Below are 22279 nucleotides of genomic sequence, written 5' to 3' on the forward strand. Positions count from 1 at the left end.
GCTCACCATTTTTCCTCTTTAAGGGTGGTGGCCTTGTAGGTAATGTGTGAGGGTGTGATATGTACTTTATTGTGTGTATGGGGGGAAGCAGGTCTCTTGGGGTGTCACTGTAAAGACAGCAGGCAGCAAAGAGTGATGATAGTCAGCCGAATTAAGTGTCTAGATGAGCTCAGGGCTGCTGTTAAACCTCATGAGAAGGCCATGTTTGTTGTTTTGTGGTGAAGACTGCAATAAAGCCATTGTGGGTTAATGGCATCCGAACGCATTGCCATCCTTCCCTCTGAGTGGTCCGGACTGCTAGAACCTAGTTACCAGCTAATAACCAGCCAAGCTAAAATTAATGTCAAACAGACTGACACAGTTTATGAAACTTTTCACTTGATGATTGGTTCCATATCGTAAGTGAAGTTTGGTTCCACAATCAGTAAGTGAGTTTAAAGAAGGTAACACTTTAAATTAAGATACACATATTTACACTCAACTAGTTGCTTATTAGCATGCATATTAGTGACATATTGGCTTTTAATTTAGTCATTTTAAAGCACTTATTAAAGCCTCATTCTGCATGACAAAATTTTACAACTACTAGGCCATTAACTTCCCACAATAACATCCTAATTACTGCCTACTGATCGCAAGGAAGGAAGTTGTTGAATGCAAATTACAATTTTAATATGCCTCACTCAGTATGAGCCTTATAAGGCAGTAGCACCTTAATAACACTTAACCAATTCTAATGTAACAAAACACAAAACTGGTGTAAAAGGTCCAGTGTGGATTTAGGGGGACGTATTGGCAGAAATGGAATATTATATAATAATTATGTTTTCTTTAATGTATAAACACCTGAAAAATAAGGGAGCAGGTCCTTGCCTATGGAGACTGCCATGTTGCACTGCCATGTTTTAACAGTAGCCCAGAACAGACAAACCAAACAGCGACTCTAGATAAGGTCAATCACGTTTTCATGATGGCCTCTGTAGTTAGACGCCCATCCTCAACTAGCAGCATTGGAAAAATACTGATTTTCTAATGTGAAACTGCTTTATTCAGAGTTTTAACGATTTTAATCACTGGTCAAAATCTGCAATCCTCAACGCGAGACAACACTTAATCTCCTTAAATCTTTTTTTTTTTTTAAAGATATTTTTTGGGGCATTTTTAGCCTTTGTTTGATAGGACAGTCAAGCACGAAAGGGGGAGAGAGAGAGAGAGTGACATGCAGCAAAGGGCCACAGGCAGGAGTCGAACCCGGGCCGCTGTGGCAACAGCCTTGTACATGGGGCGCCTGCTCTACCACTAAACCACTGACGCTCCCATCTCCTTAAATCTTGCACACTGCTCCTTAAATAGTGTCCAAATAACTCTAAATTAACTCTTTCTAACTCAGAATATGTTCCCTGCTCTGAAGTGTTCTTAACTCTCACTAAACAGCCTCCAACAGATCATATCATTCAGCCTCACGCTCTTACCTTGGTCTTTGCATCAATTTTGGACCCTCTGTCCAGCAACAGCTTGACCATGTTGCTGTTGCCCCTTTTTGAAGCCACGTGAAGCGGTGTGATGTCATTCTAAACAAAAAAAAGAGCAAAGTAGTGTTAAGAGTCAGCCATCAAATTAAAATAATGGTTCAGTTTTTACACAAAAGCTCCCATTATGCATGTCCATTTAAAACTCTACAATTTAAATCAATTAAATCATCATATATCCATCCTGTAACCTTGCAGAGTGTTGATAGTTTGTACTGCTTTTATTTCTAGTTCAAATATAAACCCTACACTTTCCCTATTAAAGGTACATAGTCTTGTTGTAAAACACCTCCATTGTTTAAGCCCATCTATCTCCTCTGCTGCAGCGTGACTCTCTGGACCCAACCTGTAATCAGTGTCAAAAAGCAGCACAAACACCAACACTCCACACACAAGCTCATATAATTATGGACCGCCGTTGACTCTGGTTACTAACATCTAATGTGGAAACAAACACATATCTAAAGGCACCCACTCTTGCATTACAATGTAAATATCACAGTAAATAAATAGTAATCCCACTCTGCTTATTATGTCCAAACATTTCTTTAAGTCAGAGAGCAGCCTTTTAAAGTGATGCACCTGTTACGATCGCTGAGCGCCACATCATTTAATGAAACAATTACACTGCTGTGTGCTTTATTTAAAGGACACTTAGGGACATTTGTTTCCAAATGCCCATTTAAAATAAATGATAATGATGTCTCTTGCCAGTTGGCATTGTTTGTGTGTAACTGTAAAGCACAGACAATGAGCTGCAGTCCAATGAGAGAGCCTTCTCCAGTGCATTACTCACTAACCGTTTTTAGCTATCTTGCCTTTATTAGGGTGCTGTCTAATGATTATATACAGTCCACTGATCCATCATGTGACCTATAGACCACCATACATACTAAATACATAAAACAGCATTACCTTCACCTCCATTTTTAAAACAAAGCAGCAAATATTGTAATGTTTCATTATACTCAAATCGAGGGCTGCAGGAATAGTTCAAAGCTTCATTCATAATGTTGGAATTTAAATTCCAAATTAACATTTAAATGCTGTGCAGCTGTTCTTTTCTTTTCTTTGCATTAAACACCCTATTCCTGCACAGCTGCAGATAGAGATCACAATACACTAACATTATTAGCATTATACTAACTGTAGGATTAGATTTCAGTGGTGGCTGCAAAGACTGTTTCTGACTCGTGCGGTCCAAATATTTCCAATAATTCCAGAGCACTGTGTCAAAATTAATTTAAAACAGATTCACAACAAGTTATTACTTAACAAATGATCATGCTTCAATCCTCAAATGTTGGCATTTAGCCTTTAAAAAAAAACATTTTCACTGCAGTCAAAAAAACAGTAGGCTCTCCCATTCATCTGGGGCAGTCTAGCAGCATTCTAAAAGCACCATATATTACTTTAATTCATTGAAGACATTTGATTTAATAAAAAATACTGACTAATTTAGTCCAGTGAATCATTTCATCCAAATTGAGGATTTGGTTTTAGGATTTTTTAAGGATGATGACATGATAAAATATGACAAAAGACTTTCGAAAACCTCCGTAGAAGCTTCGAATGTAAACTAAAGACATTTGGTACAGCCCTACTCAAATCTCATTCATGCCTTTATATGTATTTAGAATTTATAATTTATTTAGGTCTGCAAATAGAAATAAGAACATCACGTATCAGTCTTCAAATTCATGTAAATAATGTCACTGCATCTTGCAAAAAATGTCAGATACTTAAACAGTGCAAAACATGACAATAAAGTAATTTAACATAACATAGACACTTCTGCAGTCCAAAAAAGGTGTAGGCTGAAGCTACAGCTTATTACATCTACCCTTTTTAACAGCACATCATATTAAGCAATCAACAACAAAAGAATATGATATGCGTATCCTGAACTAATTTCAAAGTCAATCTGAGTTTGATTAAACACATTCATCCTTGAACAAATTTCCCTGTATGATCCAGAGTCCAAATATAATCCAGTGCACTGTCTACCTCCTCATCCTTTTTAGGGTTAAACTGCCCTTTTTCTCTTATGGAGTAATGTATCTAAATGCCCCCTGTATTTAAAGAGATGCCTTCTTAATTCCTTCATATGTAAGGAAAGAGAATGGATTATTAGCTGTTCTGGATGATACACCTCTGGGGATGGAGGAACTGCTCAATAATCAAGCAACTGTTCCACAGTTGTGCAGGAAAATTATGTCAGCATAGAGACACCTTTCTTCTGTTTACCCTTAGGTGTTGGTAGTACCCCTCCAAAACAGCAGAGGGCAGACTAAACTCACCCGAGCCATGAAGTCAACAGCAGCTCCTCTGTTCAGCAGAAGCGTGGCCACGTTAATGTTGCCATAGTGAGCGGCGATGTGGAGAGGCGTGAAACCACTCTGAGGATTGGAGAAAGCCACACAACACACATACGCAAACAGACAAGCACACATATTACATTACAAACTAGAAAACACACCACATTTATAATCCAGTGCAGACCTTGAGGTTTAGAGCAGTCTACACAGGCCTGTGGCTGACGTACAGACAGGGACACACTACTTTACACTGTTACACTAACACCTGACTTTCCTCACAGTGGCAGAGAAAGTCCTTTAACTGAAGCATCAAACATGGGGCCAATGGTATGCTGACAACAATAGGGATTTTTCAGGATACCATATGGGCTTCTATGTGCTGTCATGATACTGACATACAACTCATTACTATCACACTGGGCAAAGTAAGTGTTCATATACAACTCCAGTTTATCTCATTTCATTCACAACATCCTGATACTCTGAGTGTGTAAAAACTGTCCTGTAAAGGAACCTAATGTCCATTTGTTAACGTCTTAAATGAAAGTAATTTCCTGGCAAAACCCTGGCTTAGCGAGCAACAGCTGCCAAGGCAACAGAAGGACACTGGAAACAATCCGTCCAATGAGAGAATGAATCTCACATTAAGCTTCCTAATCATTCAAATCCCAATTTCAAATGACTAATAATCCAGTGGAGAGCAGGTGTCTCAGACATGTGTATCCACAATGCTGATATCTAATGTCTCAAAAACATCCCAACCAAAAACACTACAACTATGTATCATTTCAAAAAATATTTGTTACACTTAAAGGGACAGTTCAACCTCAATTAAAAATATATATTTTTCCTCTTAACCCGTAGTGCTGTTTATCAATATAGGCTGTTTTGGTGTGAGTTGTCGATTGTTGGAGATATCAGCTATAGAGGTGTCTGCCTTCCCTTGAATATACACGTAAGGGAACTAGAGGGCACTCGGCTTATGGTGTTCAAAGTGCCAAAAAATACATTTGAAAAACTCAACAGCAATGTGTCTTTCCAGAAATCATGACCCAGTTACTCAAAATAATCCACACACCTTGTTGTGAGCAGTTTCATGTAGGAACTATTTTCTCTCTATTGCCAACTGTATCACTGCGCAGAAGGATGTGTGCATCTACTGCTAGCTCACCTAGCACCACTGAGCTAGCAAACGTTGCAGCTCAGCCACTGATGCTTCCATCTCGCACTGTCACGAGCACAAGCCTCTCGTCCATGAGTAGATGCACACTTGAAACTGCTGTCAAGTTCCATTATACTGGAGAGAAGGCAGACACCTCTACAACCGATATCTCCAACACTCACTGCAACACTTGTTCCTCATGTAGGGACTATTTTCATCCTACCAAACCAGTGTGCATCTACTGCTAACACCACTAAGCTAGCTAATGGTACAGCTTAGACGAGGAGGACGCCATTAATGTTTACATCTCGTGCTGTCACAAGCAAGAGCCTCTTGTCCATGAGAAGATGCACGCTTCCTTCTGCACAGTGATACAGTTGATGGGTGTAGTTCAGAGGAAAGAAAATAGTTCCTACATGAAACTGCTCACAACAAGGTCTGTGGATTATCTTGGAGTAACTAGGTCATGATTTCTGTTTTACAAATGTATTTGTGGAGCTGTTAGCACCATAAGCAGAGTGCCATCTAGTTCAATTAAACTGGAGAGTACATCTCTACAGCCGATATCTCCAACACACACACACCAAAACAATCTAGACTGATAAATAGCACTGCAGGTAAAGGGAAAATATGTATCTATCAGAAAAGAAAGGTAACTAAAAACTAAAATGAACCACAAAATCTGTCTTTACAGTAAGTCTTTGGACAAAAATCTGCAATGACTGTCTTCCATCTTCCATCAGAGCACTATGTAAATCTGTTTACCACGATGCAGGAGCCTCGGATAAACAAAAGCCATTTTCGGATGAATCACACCAGATAACTGGCCAGCCTGCCAAAGCCAGAAACAATGCCAACCAAAACAGGCACACACACAGGAGGTGGCCACCTGACTTTGGTATGACGAAAGAGGTCCTTGTTACCATAGAAGCAAAGTCGAGATAGCTTGTTGCTTTGGTCCCATGCAGAATGCTTTAGGTGCAAGGGTTGAGGATTAGGAGTACTACAGTCAGTAGAGGGTAGTAAACTAATTAGACTAACCGTCTGCTTGAAGGCCGGGTTCCTTTACAGCTCAATGGGGATTTGGTTGCCATGCAGGTTATGGACAAACCGCTGCTTTTTAATGAATGATAACCACTTCTCATGCCAACACTGGTTATCATGTTAATCAGTTTCATGGAAGGATTTTGTCAGGACACATTAGGACAACATTTTGTCAATAGTCACAATGAATTTGCCAAAAAACAACAGCCGAAGCTTGAGCTTTGGACACCATGAAACCATTAGAATCAGCTTGACACCCGAGCCTCCTCCTACTGAATCAGTATTAATGAAACATGCACTTTTACTCTGACTTTCTCTATCAAAGACGATATCCACTATATGGATGAACAGATGGAGAGGAAGATGAGTTAAAATGGGAGAAGGGGAAGTGATAACGGGCTGCAGAAACACTACTGCATCAAGTCAGGGGCACTGAAGTGTTGGTTTGTTTGATCTTTCAGAGTTTTTATGAGCTGCGATGGAGAGACTAGGTAATGTACAGAGTAGAGGTGTACCTCTGTTGTTCTATTCACCATCATCTACAGAGTCAGCCAAGAGAGGAGAGAATGGGCAGTTAGTGAGCAAAAAAACAGGAAAGGGCCTCCACTGATATGAAGTGGAGGAGCAGAGAGAGGGGGGAAGGAGCTCAGCACAAAATTGTTTACGAGAGACAAAATTCTGGGCATAAAGTCAGTGTTTTTATCTATGATTTTGGTGTTTGTGAATGCTCTTCCAGCCTTCACAAATTCTCTTCCAACCAAAATTTTAAAAGTGTTAAGTAACTGCTCCTTCCCGTTATTGCCAAAAAGAACATCAAAAGCAATTCAAGAGAGAAAGAAGAAGAGAAGAAGGCAGCAAGAAAGAAAAACTAACAAAGAAAACCAAATGCATCAATAATCAAAGGAACAATTAATCAAGAATCAAAGATATTAAAAAAAGCAACCAACTGAAGGTCCACCACCTGAGACTGGCTGCATCAGCAGCGTCGCTCACCTTGGACTCGACGTCCGCGTTGTGGTCGTTCTGCAGGAGCAGGGCCGCGGCCTTGGTGTCGTCCTTGCGGGCAGCGATGTGCAGGGCAGGTAGGCGTACCTTGCCCTTTGTATCGTTCTCCAGCAGCAGGGAGACCACCTGGTCATGGCCCTGCTGGAGGGCCACCGCCAGAGGAGTGAAGCCATCCTGTGTATGAGGGGAGGGAGAGAGGAGAAGTCAGCGGGGCTGGAGGGGTGCTGCGATGCATTACTGGTGACGGAGCTGAGATGGTAGGTGTGAGTGGATGGATGATATGAGCGGGTTAGGAGCGGGGTCATGGGCAGATGGTGCTCTAATATTATATTTTGCTGAGTTATCATTTTGCTGCAGGCACAGAGGAGAGCAACGTAAGACCCCTGAGTCCCATAGACGTTTTAAAAAGGGTGTAATGCAGTCTATTAATGCTCCAATGAATTCAGGGCTTTTGTTTTAAAAGACAAATCTTCCTTCTAGTGCACAGATGGTCTGAGAACTAGATAAAAGTTCATTTGGTTCTGCATAAATGACGAGAAAATCTCATTACAAAATCTAAATTGACGGGAAACATGAGCGCAACAGTAATATATTTCATAACTCTCCATCAAGTCGAACTGGTAATGTTTTATTTTACTGTAACGATAATCTTTATTACCATATGATCCTATTTATGTCGCCACAATCAAATCACTTGTTCAGTTTCATGTAGATCTTTAGGAGCTCTGAATAAAAAGAAAATCATCTGGAAACTTAAAAACTAAAGAGTTCAACCATTAGACACTCTGACCCATAACTTAATAGCCTGCGTGTCAGACAGATGAGGAGATTTCTATAGATTCTTAAGCCTCCTCACTGTATAGGACACTAATGTAAGTTATATAATAAGATGATGGGGTGGAAAAGGCTCACATCTATCTCTTACACACACTGCCCTTATGATGCATAATTCAGCTGAGAGCTCCTTGCCACAGCAGAGCGGTTCTGCATACTGTATGTTTGAGTGTGTGTGAAGTATTTCTGTACGTGCATGTGCATGTACATGTGCAAAGATATTCTCTGTGTATCCTGAAGGGTATCCCATGTTCCACCATGTAGCTCTCAGATGTAAACCTGTATACTGTAGACAGTTTTGGGTATTCCATTAGACCCATCGGCTTTTTATCTCCGTATGTGCATGTGCTTGTGTGTGTGTGGCGAGTATGTGTGTGTATGGGTTCCACAGGCTGAGCAACGTAAATCAGAGCGGCAACAGCAGCCGCAGCCGTGGAGGAGAGGCAGCGAGCGGAGCGGACCTCATCTGTGACCCGCTCAAGGTCACTCTGCCTCCACCACCATACACTACCAATCAATGAAGCTCTGCCTAGTCCCTCATGAGGAGATGAGGAGGGAGGGAGGAGGAGGGAGGAGGGGAGGAGAAGAAGGGGCAGGCAGAGGAGGATGGTGGAAAGACAGAGAGGGAGACACAGAGAATGTGAGACAGAAGAGACGAGAAGAAGACAGGAGAGTAACGAGAGGACAGGGAGATGAAGAAACAGGAAGATGAAGAGAGAGTGGGGTCGGGGATGATACAGGGAAGACGGGGAGGAAACAGAGGAGGAGAGGAGATGAAGGTGGTTAGTACAACAGATGTAAAGACCACACATGATCGAGGAAAATGCATGGAGACATAGGCTACGTTCACATTACAGGGCTTAATGCTCAAGTCCAATTTCTTTCTGCCTTGACTGTTCATATTCTTGTTTTAAGTGACCCATATCTGACATCAGTGTGAACGGATCTCTACCTTGAAACACCTCACACGCAACCAATAACATCACACACATGCACGCTGAAACAAAAACAAAAAACGTGACATTTGCCAAACAGGAATCTGGGTAGGACAATCTGACGGCATCATTCTGCATAATAACTTGGGGTGTGCATCTGCTTGGAAGAGTGTGTAGCGTATATTTGGAGAAATGGCCTCTTTGATGAACGGGCATTTGTTTTCAGGATAGCTCTATTAGTAGCTATTGCTGGTAGGACAGTGGAGAGAGGTGTGAGTGCGGCTGGGAGAAGAGTAAGGAGTGTTGGGGCTGCGATGTGGAGGGTTTCATGGAAGAACAGTTCTCCCAAAACCTTAAGTTGTCTAGAGCTACATTCCAATAGCTCTGTCTGCACCTCACAACAACACTGGATGTGGAAAAACCATGAATTTATGGGAAAAACACAAATTAATTCTGCCAAACCGTTCTCAAAACAGCTGCATGGCCAGTCATCGGATATGTATCAGATTTAGGACCACACGTGAAATTATCCCAGATCTGATCGGAAAAAAAATCGCACATCTGTGTCCACACTACTCTAAAAAAATCAGATCTGTGTCACACAAGAGCAAAAAAAAAAAAAATGGATTTGGGCCCCATTTGCTTGAAATGTGAACGTAGCCACACTGTAACAGTGTAACTGTAGAGAGGTGGACACAGGACTGGTGCACTTACACTCACACAACAAACACACAGCGCACAAACCGTACCTCAGTGGCCATACTCTGGCTGGCGTTGTGCTCCAGAAGGAACCGTACCACCTCCAGGTGATTCTCCTGGGCGGCCATGTACAGAGGAGTGAAGCCATTCTGCACACATCAAGACACACATGCACATTTACAAACAGGCTTGGACTGAAGTTTGCTGCCACTTGTGCTATAAATGAATGAATGTTTCCGTGAAGGTAGTTTCGTTTTCAGTTTAGTGCAAGTTTTTCCATTACCAAAGAACTGCAGGCTTTTTCTCTATTTTGCATATAAACTGCATCATAAACATAAACTGAATAAAATGTAATAATATCCCAATATGCTTTCAATGATGACTCCTAACCTATTGAATCAAATGTAACTGAGAATCTTGAGAATGAGAGATATCCAGATAAAAAGATCTCATTGACAAAATTGCCGTTACATCTCTATTGGCTGTTTCAAGGTCTGATCGAGATAGACAGAGAGCAGGTGCTTGAATTCTTTCTTCTCACCTTGATCTGACAGAGTTAAATGTAAAATGCAAGGAAGTCAGTTTCCTGAAGAGGCAGAGGCCTAGTTGGAGCGATGCCAGACTGTGTCAGTAAGGATCTTTCCACTGAGTGATTCCCCTCAGTGTCAGTGACCACATGACGCAGCAACATCCAAACAAACGTGTGCATCACAGCAGTGTCACTTGATTTAAGTTGTTTCAGGTCCTAAATGTAGACCAGCAGGACCTTATTGCAGACATTGTGTACGTGTTCTTGTGTGTGTGTGAGTGTATCCCACCTGAGATTGTGCGTTGACATTGGCTCCATTTGTAACCAGCTCTTTGACCACTTCTGTTTGGCCGGCCAGCGAGGCTATGTGCAGAGCAGTATTTCCTTTCTGGATTACATGGAAAAACCACAGGAATGTGTGTTAAGCTCTGCCACACCTGTCCTACTGTAATGCTTGTGTGTGTGTGTGTGTGTGTGTGTGTGTGTGTGTGTCACTATGGTCTGTATATATCCGTGTCAGTATCCATGTGCACCAGTGAATCCCCCTCACGCCAACCACCCTTTTGTACCGCTTTCATTCCAGCTCTGGCATCCCCCTGCCTGCACTGCCAACAATGTGTCACTTCCGAAGCCCCACGTCCTTCTCATAGATGAGCTCCTGCTGAGCCTCGGCCATAAATATAACTACAGGAGGCGTTTTATGAACCGGTACAGGTCCTTGTGAAGGCAGAGTCGACCCCCAGCATTTCTCCTGGCCGTGTGATACTGCAAGTGCTGTTGCACAATAGTGATCCTCTGTCACATGCACTGTGCACTGTAGCAAGGAGACTAGATAGCTATGTCTGCTGACGCACAGGGCAGATTAATAGTGATAAAATAGACTGTTTGTTTGTTTACTTTATTAGATTGACACTGATTCGACATTTATGTATCACTTATTGTACAGACACAGATATTTGTAGTGGATTAATATCCATTTGTTGGACAGGTTGGACACAATGTCATCAGTGTAATATAATGCAATCTAATGCAATAGCTATGCAATATACAGAACGCTACTTATGTGAAGCTTACATTGTTCAGCTTCTGTTGATTCAACTTTATGGGCATTTCTTTTAAAACAGGTGCACAATGAATTTATGTTTTTCGCCTAATAATATCCTCACTTGAATCCAATATCTGCTTATTGCAACTAACGCATGATTTAAGATTTTATGGCTACAACACTTCACAGCAATTGAATAAAAGAGAACTCTACCAATTCAAAATTGCATCCCTGTAACACTGTCAGCCATTCATCTTCCTTGTCAAAACCTCGTGCCTACATTACCCACATTGCAACTTGGCTGCCAACAGGTCAGTAATTAAGGCGTATTACGTGAGTAGCTAATAGCAACAATTAAGCCCTGTACTGCTAGCCTCAATCAGAGATGAGGAACAGGCTACGGAGGTCTGGTGCCTCACTTCATTCATTCATCCATAGCCATCAGATTCTTCTAGTTTTCAGACTTGTAGTCTTCAGACTGAAATCCTTTAAAGGGACAGTTGATTTTTTTTTTTTTTTTTTTTAAAGTAGGGTTGTATAGGGTACTTATCAATGGACAGTATATTACATACAGTAGATGTGAGCCAGCATGCCCCCAGTTTGAAGAAGCAGGCTGGAGTCTGCCATGGAAGCTGAGCAATCTACTGCTGTGGAGGGGTCAGCAACAAAATGTATTTTAGCTACCTACTGATTTTTATAGGTGGGACTTCCAAGTAGGACTATGTCGCACTCGCTGCTGGCAAAGATTTGCCTCCACCACCCCAGCCTCCACCTTTCTCATTCAGAGCCCTAAGATGGCTCAAAGGTCAAAATGGTATTTAATGCCTTGCTTTGGGCTCACTCTTGTATACCCTGGCTGGGAGGGGTCTGCATTGCAATCCCAGCTGTGGCTTAGCATCCTGTTTGTCTGTGTTTCCATTTGTTGCAAGAAATGGTTCAATCTATGAGTGCTCCTGACTGAAATGGTAATACTGGTTAAATAGTGACCTGAAGGATGAGATTTAATAAAACTAGACACAAAGTCCTGCTTGGTATGCCCCCCAGCCAACTCTGGACACCTCTCTACAACTTGTGTGTGGTACAACACACAGCACCCTTAAGTACATCTCCCTCAAATGCATTTGGCAAAACAAAATAGGATGTAAATTAAAACATACAGTACAAACATACATCGAGAGAATGCCAAGAGTGTGCAAAGCAGTAATCAGAGCAAAGGGTGGCTATTTTGAAGAAACTAGAATATAAAACATGTTTTCAGTTATTTCACCATTTTTTGTTAAGTACATAACTCCACATGTGTTCATTCATAGTTTTGATGCCTTCAGTGAGAATCTACAATGTAAATAGTCATGAAAATAAAGAAAACGCATTGAATGAGAAGGTGTGTCCAAACTTTTGGCCTGTACTGTATTTCTACCAGACAGTGTTGCACCAAAAACACCACTACAGTTCTTTGACTGAACATCAGTGGTTTCACAGATGCAGTCCAACAAAACACTAGAAACTACAGCCCCAGAAACCTGCATAAAAATCAAATCACCATCTCCCTGACAGTCTCAACACTGCAAGCTTCACAAGGGTAGCATTTGTTACAGAGCTGCTAAGGGGCTAATGAACCGAGGACAAGGCTTCTTGTTTAAATCTCCCACAACAAGAGCAGCACAACATTAGAGGGGCGGATATACAATTAACTTTACCATTAAACACCCCCACAGCCTAAATGAAACACTCTGTGTTACTAAATCTCGCTATCCTGGATAGCACTGCCTCACTGATTGTCTCAGGCGGCTGCACAAAACAGAAATTGATAGGCGTTAGGGCGCAGGCAGTGGATTCCCAAGATCTCAAACTAATCCCTCAGCATCCTCGGGTCACAATAGAGAGGGGCTTTAATTGGGGAGATTTTCTCCTTGATCTTGAATATTTCATTGTGTACTCTGTTTGTGTCAGCACCAGGCATATGGCCTGTGGCAGGGAGGCTGAACCAGACGACTAAATGGGAGCGTAAGCCTCGTGGGCTCAAATCTGAATAATGTTTTCAGTGGCTCCCCCTCTCAACTCCTTTTAGCATCAGAGTAAAGACGCTTCAAAGGGAGGAGACTCTCCCCTGATGAATACTACTATACAGTACATAAAGTGTAACACTTCTGCTGATGTTTCTCACCTTGTTCTTAACTACATATATTTCCAAATAACACATTCTACAACTCAAACTATCCTGGTCTCCCTTTGCTTAATTATGACATATATATTTAATTTTTTCATGATTAATTCTCTCACTTTTTTCAGCAGTGTTCCCCACAGGGATCATTAAATATTGATCCCTTAATAAACCCTAAACGCAAGGCTGCACACTTACAGTAGCCGTGCTGTGGCTGCATACAGTTTAATCCTAAAGTGCAGCCATTTTTGTGCTGGATCCAAATATAGTCCTTGGCAACATCAGCTGACAGGCGGTGGCGGGGTGGGCCTTACCTTTGTGGCTGCATCCACAGCAGCATCAAGCTTCAGCAGCTCAGCAACAACCTCTACATGCCCCTCCTTGGAGGCTAGATGGAGAGCGTTCAGACCATTCTGAGAAGGAAAGATAATTAAGTGGAGTTTGTGATGCTCATGCAGGATATACTTAACTGTGATTAAAGGTATACTACGCAGGATTGTGGGTTACTGTTTGTAAACACGCTCGCCGGCTCAAGTGAAAGTAAAAGCCAACCAGAATCACTCTTGTTTAGTGTTTTGCCTCGCTATATTTGTAGTTTTTCAGCACTGTGTCTCTTGGATACCTGCTGCTTATGGTCTGGCTTCTTTTTTCTAAAGCCCCGACCTCACCTGAGTGCTGACAAAAAACATACGAAGAAAACAGGAAAATACAGTCTCTGCAAAAAAAAATACACCCTCACACACTTTTAGTGGGTCATAAGTGACATCTGAGAGAGTCTGTATGAGTCTGTATGTTGTTTTTTAGGGAAATCCTGCGTAGTATATCTCCAACGGATGGGTTTAAATGACAAAGTCCTTCATCCAGAGGATGATCCTGCTCGAACAGTTGAGCCCTTGAGTCCACAATTTGAATTCCAGCTGATGCAGCAGTATGGTGACAGCATGTTTATGTGTGTAGGAAAGAATACCTTTTTCTTTAACCTTAAAGAGGAGAGACACTCACAAGAACATTTCAGTTCATTAATAAGAGTCTCAGAAAACGTACCTGATTGCAAATGTTAATCTCAACCCCAGACTTGAGGTAGTCAAGGACTTTTTCAAGGTTCCCTGCCCGGGCAGCTCGCAGGTAACTGGCATTGCTGTCAGACTGTGGAGAGAGAAAGGGAGAGAGGAGGTGAGTATGTCAGGTCAGACTTTGGCCACATGCTTGTCTGCGTCAAGCTGTTACAATTAAGCACACAGGAAGTAAAAAAAGCACATACAAATGCCAAAATGTTACTGTACCAGGTAGAACTCTGTCATAGTTTCTCAGACATCCATAGAACATCTTAACAGGGGGAAGAACAAAGCCAATATCCACACACACAGAAGGTCCATTGTGCCATTAAAATCAATATATCAATGTATATAAAGTACATAAAGTCCAACGGTGTCTCAAATCAAGGCAACGCTAACACATCTCAAGAAGTAAATCCATGAGAAAGCTAATGGAGTCGCAGCACATCATCTCAACAATTCACATCATCCTCCGTCATCCATCGGATCCCACCAGATGGTTATTTCGGCTTTGTTAAATCCAAATGTCTCTGATTCCCATATGTAGGAAGTTCAATGACCGGGTGGTCCTTACAGCCGCCAAAGAGACCTCCTCTCCTCCTCAGAGATCTCCTCTGAATCCAAAAGCAGTTGTGAGTGTATGTCACTGCGCTACAAGAAGCAGAGCATACTCTATTCTGCTTGGCTGTCCTTTATTTCACTACAGAAATAGGGCTATGCACACCAAAATAAAATGATGAGGCAAGCATGTTTTTGCCCCTATAACAAATGTGGCGTGCACGTGCGTGAGGGAGGGGAGGAGAAGAAAGGGAGGGGGAGAGATCGAAAGAAGGATGGGAGCAGACAAAGAGATGGAGAAAGCTAAACAGAGAGGAGAAGAGAGGGGAGGTTGTGTTTCTTTTCTGTGTTCGTGTTGGCTCCAAGGGCATATGGTTTGACATGAAATGACACACAGCAAACTCTGCACATTTTGTCTTCCTTCTCCGCCTCGCAAAGAGCATTTTGTAAAACTCAGCACTGGAGCTGCTAAGAGTAGGGATGGGGGGGGGGGGGGGCTGTGATACGCTGCTTCATAATAGAGGCTCAAAACCCAAATTCCCCCTGAATTATCAAAAGCCCAGACCTGCTAAATTTAGCCCTGCATCCAGAGACACTTAGGATAAACTCAGCAGGGCCAAACGGTGCAAGCGGTTATCCAACATTGTACTCTCCGCCTCCCCCTCCGCCGTGCTTGTCCAGAAATAACTCTGACGAACATAGAGGGATCTGACCCAAAGCCAAAATGTGAGTGAACAAGACATCCAGTATCAGATTGTTCCACTGATACGGCTGCAGAAAACTGTGAGAGCAAAATATTTGCGTCTATTTGTGCCTGTGCACAAACAAAATAATGGCAGATGAAACAGTGTTAACTGGAAACAAGTCATTTCCTGATTATGAGAAAACTTTAAGCTAAAGCTCATATCAGCCCGCATCGGGTGAGGGTCTTAAGGACAGAGGGATGTCGTATGCTGTAAAGCCCTGTGAGGCAAATTGTGATTTGTGATATTGGGCTTTATAAATAAAATTGAATTGAAATTGAATTGAATTGAATCTAGAAATGTCTTCTTCCTTTTTCCATACCCCCAACCCCCCAGAGAACTGTGTGATAGCACTGGACCACTAATGATGTTTCTGTTCTCGTGGCCTTGAGAAAAGAAAAGTCATGATGCAACACACTGTGTTGTTGGCACAGTGCCTGAACCATCATGATCATTCTGCTCATGCACTACTCTATATGGTGTTGTGTTTCCATTATTCTGGATGTCAACCACAAGAAAACACCAACATTTTCCATATCAATAAACACCAAACAAACTATGATTTAAATCTATGTCCTAATTCAACATTATCAATCAAAGACCACTACACTCCACTACTTGACAGTCACTGACACCAAGAATCAGCATCCTTCATGGTGACCTGTTAGAAACACTTTGACTCCCGTCCAGTCTAAACCCAGCCAGCAGACACTCTCCACCAGCTCTCTGCCATCACAGCGTCTCACCTCAATAATGTCTCTGAAGTAAACTCCATGCACTTGTTCTGCCACACTGCTGCTTTAGGCCTACATATCATATGGTGTCAACATTAATCATAGTGTGTATTGTTTACAAGTGGTGCCCTGCAGGAACGAAATGTCTTGAATGCTAAGAAGGTAATATACATTAGGCAAGATCATGGTGGTCTTTCCTAAAAAGTGCCTTCATACATCTTTAAATTGATTCATTTTACTACTTCTTTTTTTCTTTTTTGTCTTTGTATAAACATCCAGTATATAAAACTGAAGTCTGATTATAATTGTGTATGGAACTTTGTTTTTGTGTCTGTTTTGTAGCCTAAACAATGTAGTGAAAGGTTTGCCTAATAGAATATAATATATAAAAAGAGTAGGTATAATAAGCTTTAGCCTACACCTTTTCATTCAGTGCATTTTTGTTAAAGTCATTTCCTTTTAATTAATTTTTTTATGTGCATTCTTCCCTACTCTTAATAAGGACCAAAATAAATACTAGTACTACATCTCAATATTCTTCTGGTGTTGTACCAAAACTATTTTGCTTTAAGACATTTCAAAAGACAACAAAGAAACATGCTCTGTTTCTGTTTCAATATACTGTAAACATATACTGAAGGGTGAGAACCAGAGGGGCGTAAGTGACATTTGATCAACTTCACAGCACAGCCAAAACTGTCAACAAAAATGTCCATACTTTAACCAGGCTATGTGTATTGATTTTAAACTTTAAAATTAAAACTTCATAAACATGTGGATGACAAAAAACAACAAAATATTTTGACATTAACTGAAAAAAAAATATTTTTTGTAAGTGGGAGCACTGACACAGTTCAGTGTGTCCAGTCTTCCGGTTTTCGATTAATAATTCTGGATTGGTTTAGAATAAACATGTACCCTTTTGGCAGTAGGAAGAGCTCATCACAGACTTTTATTTGATTTATATGACTCATTTTCACCTCAAATGTCACGTACACCTTTCTGGTTATATCTTTTACTGTAGCTTTTTTTGTTAATAACATCTTCCTAAAATAAAGATCTTTTCAAATCAGTCTAATTATTTAATCACTATATTCACCCTCAAATGGATTTTCAATGCACTTATAAGACTCACAGAGAGCTAACTGTGGTGCTGGACTTATTTATTTCTTATTTAAGTGCATTGTATATTTTTATATTTATCTATTGTCTTTATTTTATTTCTTAGTTATTTATTTCTTAAGTATTGTTTTATTTTATCTTATTATATTTTTTACCTTTATGATAGAGCACTTGAGTCTTTTTTTCTTTTTCTTTTTTTGTATACAAAAGTGTACGATAAATGAATGTACTTGACTTTCTGGCACACTTTAAATCACTGGTTCCCAACCTTGTGGTCCTGACCTGGATAAATAAGAGCAATGATAAATGAGCTAAAACTCTGAGGCTAAAAGAGAATAATTTAATAATAATTATTATTTAAAAAACTACTAATCTGCTTCAAATTGATCTAAATTGCTCACTTCCTGCAGTTCCTCCAACTTCCTGCAGTTATTGCTTTACTACTTGGGTTAATTGTACAGTTTGTCAGTTGTTTTGTATTGTTATTGTTAGGCATTAAATATAATATGAAATATATCCATAAAATATGTCACTTTACTCAATAACAGAAAAGAGGTCCCTTAAGGAAAAAGGTTGAGCACCACTGCTTTAAATGACAGCCATGCAGCTTCATCATCAATTATTCAAGTCAAAGTCTCTCCACATATTATAATATCAGTGCATCCTGTGTGTCTGTGTGCACGTCTGCACACTGGTGCACATGTTTCTTACATAACTGGCATGTGTGAGCTACGCTGTGTCGAGCACGTCTGTGTGACCCGCAACTCTCGCGCTTTGTTGAGAGTCACTAAATGCCTGACCGCTCTAAACCTCTGACATGGAAATACACAGGTCACACTGCTGTGAACAGGCAGCAAGCATGACAACTGCTCAGTGATTTACACCATCAAACATTCTGAAAGTTGGGTCATAAACTAAGACCAGGCTGCAAACATCAACAACTCTCACTTTAGAAACAGATACATTACATCTGTAAATATACGAAGCTCTAACAGCGTTTTGTGTGTCTTTCCAAAGGTTACCAGATTTTAAATATCACACAGTGCTCTTTGCCTCTCCTTCTGCCTGAGCTTAAGTGCCAACAGATTAAATAGTCTTCATCCATAAGTCACTATTCACTGCTCTCGCCAGTTTATCCCTTAATGCCTGCAGTGAAAACCAGTGACCAACATGTCCAAGCCTCCATCCACATCCCATCTCTGACCAACATGAGGGATCTTGAAGTCTCTCTGAATGAAGCATTACACAGGACGGGGCAAGAGATTAGTAAGAGAAATATCATTAAGCCTCCACAGATCAGAGGTTCAAAGAAAATGGGGCCATTAAAGACTAGGTTAAGCCTGAAGGAAAGCATTAATCTAATGTTAGATAGAAGGGAGAGGATGAGAGAGACACAGAGAGAGGAATATGACACACCAGTGATCGCTGGAAAAGCTGAGAGTTTAGCATTCCCAATTACAGTCTCACAAAGTTAAAAATGCAGCTAATTTCCGGCTAAGTCGCTGTAAGATGACAATTAACCATCTGAGTTCTAATTAAAAATGCCCTCTGGTCACTGACGGGTGTCTGCAGATGCTCCTTAAAAGGGAGAAGAAAGAAAATACCAGTGGAGCTTTGGTATTACCAGCAGAAGGGCTGTAACATGTAGGTTTAATTAGATTACTGCACCTGTTTTTCTTATTGTAAAGAGTCAGACTTTAAAATCAAAATCTTTGATGATGAACAACTCATTACAGCTCAAACTACAAACACTGTAAAAAAGCCAAATTGCTATTTTACGACGTTGATGTTTGAAAGTTTAAAACATCCCCTAAATTGTTTTTTTAAAGACTAGCAACTCCGATGTATACCATGTGGGACATTTGCAGAATAAATATTTAATTCGTTTTTTTGTTGTTGTTGTTTTTTTTAAAGATTTTTTTGGGGCATTTTTTGCCTCTAATGGACAGGACAGCCAAGTGTGAAAGGGGGAGAGAGAGAGGGGATGACATGCAGCAAAGGGCCACAGGCTGGACCCGAACCCGGGCTGCTGCAGCAACAGCCCCACACATGGGGCGCCCGCTCCACCCACCAAGCCACCAACGCCACTGAAGACTCTCTTTGACCACTGTGACACTAACACACTAACTTCTGTTGTAGTTGCTTTCACAATATTACCGGTTGCCAATTAATGAGGAATCTTATTTTCTAGCTTGAAGACAGACTCAAGTTGTATCACATTTTAATGCCACATACTCATATGAAAGGAGGTCTATACAACTATATAGCATATTGAGAGTCTAAGCCGAGATTGTGTGCACATGGTTCTCAACATGGAGGTGGCTGAGCCAGTGGCGATTAGTTAGCACATACGCTCGCATGCCACAACATCAGACAGATTATAACACACAGAGAGATAGTGTGACTTACTGTGCGTTCCAATACCCATACTACCATACTATATAGTATGTCAGGAGAGGATTAGTATGTCCTAATGCATAGTATATCAAATGCAGTGTGCCAAAAATACCAGGATGTTCAACTACATCCGGTTGGATTTTGCAGCATGCAAGCCAGCATGCTTCTCTAGCTATTCTGACCCAGCAAAGGATATGTCACATCGACTGTCAGTAGTCCTGATGATGGATAACTGTGCATTCAGGTGACTGATGACCAGCCGATTAGTAAAGGCAGGAATAAAATTGTTTAATTGAATAAAATAATAATCATAAATATAACCAAAAACAAAAGGACATAAGTAGCTATTAAATGACAATGACAGAGAGATGTTGGTCGGGTTGACCTCTGCCTCCAGTGAGCTCAGTGAATGGCATTTTGTTTCATCTCCATGGTAACAGATGTATGAGTAAGAGGGTCAAAGTTCAGGGCTTAACGTTATGAGGAAGTAGTATGGCCCAATTGTTTGCATACTGCATGCAACAGTACGTACTTTTTAATGAACTAAAAGTAAAAAGAAAAAGTATGTGATTCGGAACAAACTGTTTCCTACTATATGAATGCTCCAGATGGCGCATACAGAGGTACATATTGAACTGTTCTCATGAAACATAGTATGCATATGAAAAACAATAACACACACTTGATTTTTGTGTGTGCTGCTGATGAACACAACTTTTCCCACAATGGCTTGGACAAAGCAAATGGAGGAGATACTGACAGCATTAAAACACTGGGGTATAAAATTAAAACAGTAATAATTAATTTGCTTTGTCTTTTTTTGAAGGTTAGTCATTAGTAGCATTCAATGGTTGCAGTTTGATGTCCAACGTTAGATGAGGTGCATCATTTCCTTTTCAGATAAATTGATAAAGTACATTCATTACTTGCATATTAACTGCAAAATACAATTTAATAGACAGTGCAAATAATAACACAAGTGTTTTTTAGTGGACGAAGTATCTGTCATAATCTCCAGAAGAGGCTGAACAGTCTGGTTTTTGGGTGATTCACGTTGTTCATTCTAGACATGGAGATTCATGATGTTTTGGAGCTGCAGAGTGTTTGTTTTCATTTGTGCTGAATCTGTACTTGGCACTTCTCCTCCTCATGACATCAACGCACTGATAGCCAAGATGGATAGAGGATATTTAGATGTATAAAGACTGATATCCCCGGGCCGCCAGACTGCGATGATGTCAGCTGGCACTGGAGCATGTAACAAAACAGACACTCATGTGGCACTTTGCACTGCCCACATGTATGAGAGGGGATGCATCAGTACATACATGTCTGCGCACACTTTAGGACAGTGTTCACTTAAAACACATGCAGGAAAAAAACATGTACACACAAAAACAAACAACACAGGCCGTGTTGATGTCATTGCTGTAGGCTGTGGGTGAACTGAGCGAGATTAGAAGAGGAGAGCCAGACCAGCAGCAGCTGTATTGTTTCACTTTATCCCTCCTGACAGCACAAAACACACAGAGCTCCACAGCTCTACTAGCACAAAGACAGGGGCATCTAGTGTTCGCACCACAACACCCACTGGTGCCAAAGCTCCTCACCCCACCAACCAACCACATCCACATCTCTCATATCTAAACCGTCAAACTTCTCAAATCCCCTTTCCTGAACAGCTCCTCCTGATTTCTTGCTTTCCCTCAAGGCTAAATATAGAAACGCTGTTGATGAATCAATGCCCCCATTTCACTGTCACCAGAAAATCATTATTAAGGCTTTAAGAGGTATGGATGAGAGGCTTGTTATTGGCAACACAATGAATGATAATCTATAAGCGGAGTTACATTTTAGAGCCTCCTCTCATTTTAAATGTACAAGATGTGCTATCAGAATCGGCTTTTTTGGCCATGTACTTGTGCACATATGAGGAAATTTAGTCTGGCGTAAAGCAAAAAACAAGGACAACAAAGCTGAACAATATGAGCATAAACTACTAGAAACATTCTACTACTATATATGTACAGATATAAATAGTGAAATGGTGACAAATGCAAAGGCTGCTGGAATAAATCTAGACTGATAAATGTAACAGGCTGCTTAAATACATGACGGTACAGTGTATACACAACATGCTTGGCTTATGTGTGACTGTGAATTTAAACTATAAAACAATACTATTTCCCAGTATGGTGGGTACTTGGGTGCAATGCATGAACATGTTCCTCACAGCTGACTGTAAATATCATGTGCTGTCACTCTGAAAGCATTCCTCTATTGTAGCAGTGTTGCTGATGGAAAGCACCACAAATTTCAGGAGCGCTGCAAAAAGGAGACAAGTGGTTCAATGTGTCATGCCCTCTAATGGCCACTAGGAGAAATGACTGTGAGAGACAGAGTAAGTAA

At 40.9% G+C, this 22279-nt stretch overlaps 1 protein-coding gene across 49 annotated transcripts in view; it reads right to left on the reverse strand.

Annotated features, from left to right (window-relative positions):
* LOC117247896 (ankyrin-3-like) overlaps window positions 1-22279 on the reverse strand; it is a 172376-nt gene that overhangs the window by 66395 nt on the left and 83702 nt on the right. For 32 of the 49 annotated variants that reach the window (XM_033612538.2, XM_078160786.1, XM_033612514.2 and 29 more), the window contains exons 2-9: window positions 14306-14407; window positions 13576-13674; window positions 10345-10443; window positions 9577-9675; window positions 7047-7232; window positions 6569-6592; window positions 3830-3928; window positions 1473-1571 (exon numbers count right to left, since the gene is read on the reverse strand). In XM_033612538.2, the coding sequence (XP_033468429.2) occupies window positions 1473-1571; window positions 3830-3928; window positions 6569-6592; window positions 7047-7232; window positions 9577-9675; window positions 10345-10443; window positions 13576-13674; window positions 14306-14407 (807 nt within the window). The remainder of the gene's footprint in view (window positions 1-1472; window positions 1572-3829; window positions 3929-6568; window positions 6593-7046; window positions 7233-9576; window positions 9676-10344; window positions 10444-13575; window positions 13675-14305; window positions 14408-22279) is intronic. The other 17 variants (XM_078160769.1, XM_078160763.1, XM_078160761.1 and 14 more) reach the window with 1 other exon arrangement.

Source organism: Epinephelus lanceolatus, chromosome 17 (genome assembly GCF_041903045.1).
Source record: "Epinephelus lanceolatus isolate andai-2023 chromosome 17, ASM4190304v1, whole genome shotgun sequence".
NCBI lineage: Eukaryota > Metazoa > Chordata > Actinopteri > Perciformes > Serranidae > Epinephelus > Epinephelus lanceolatus.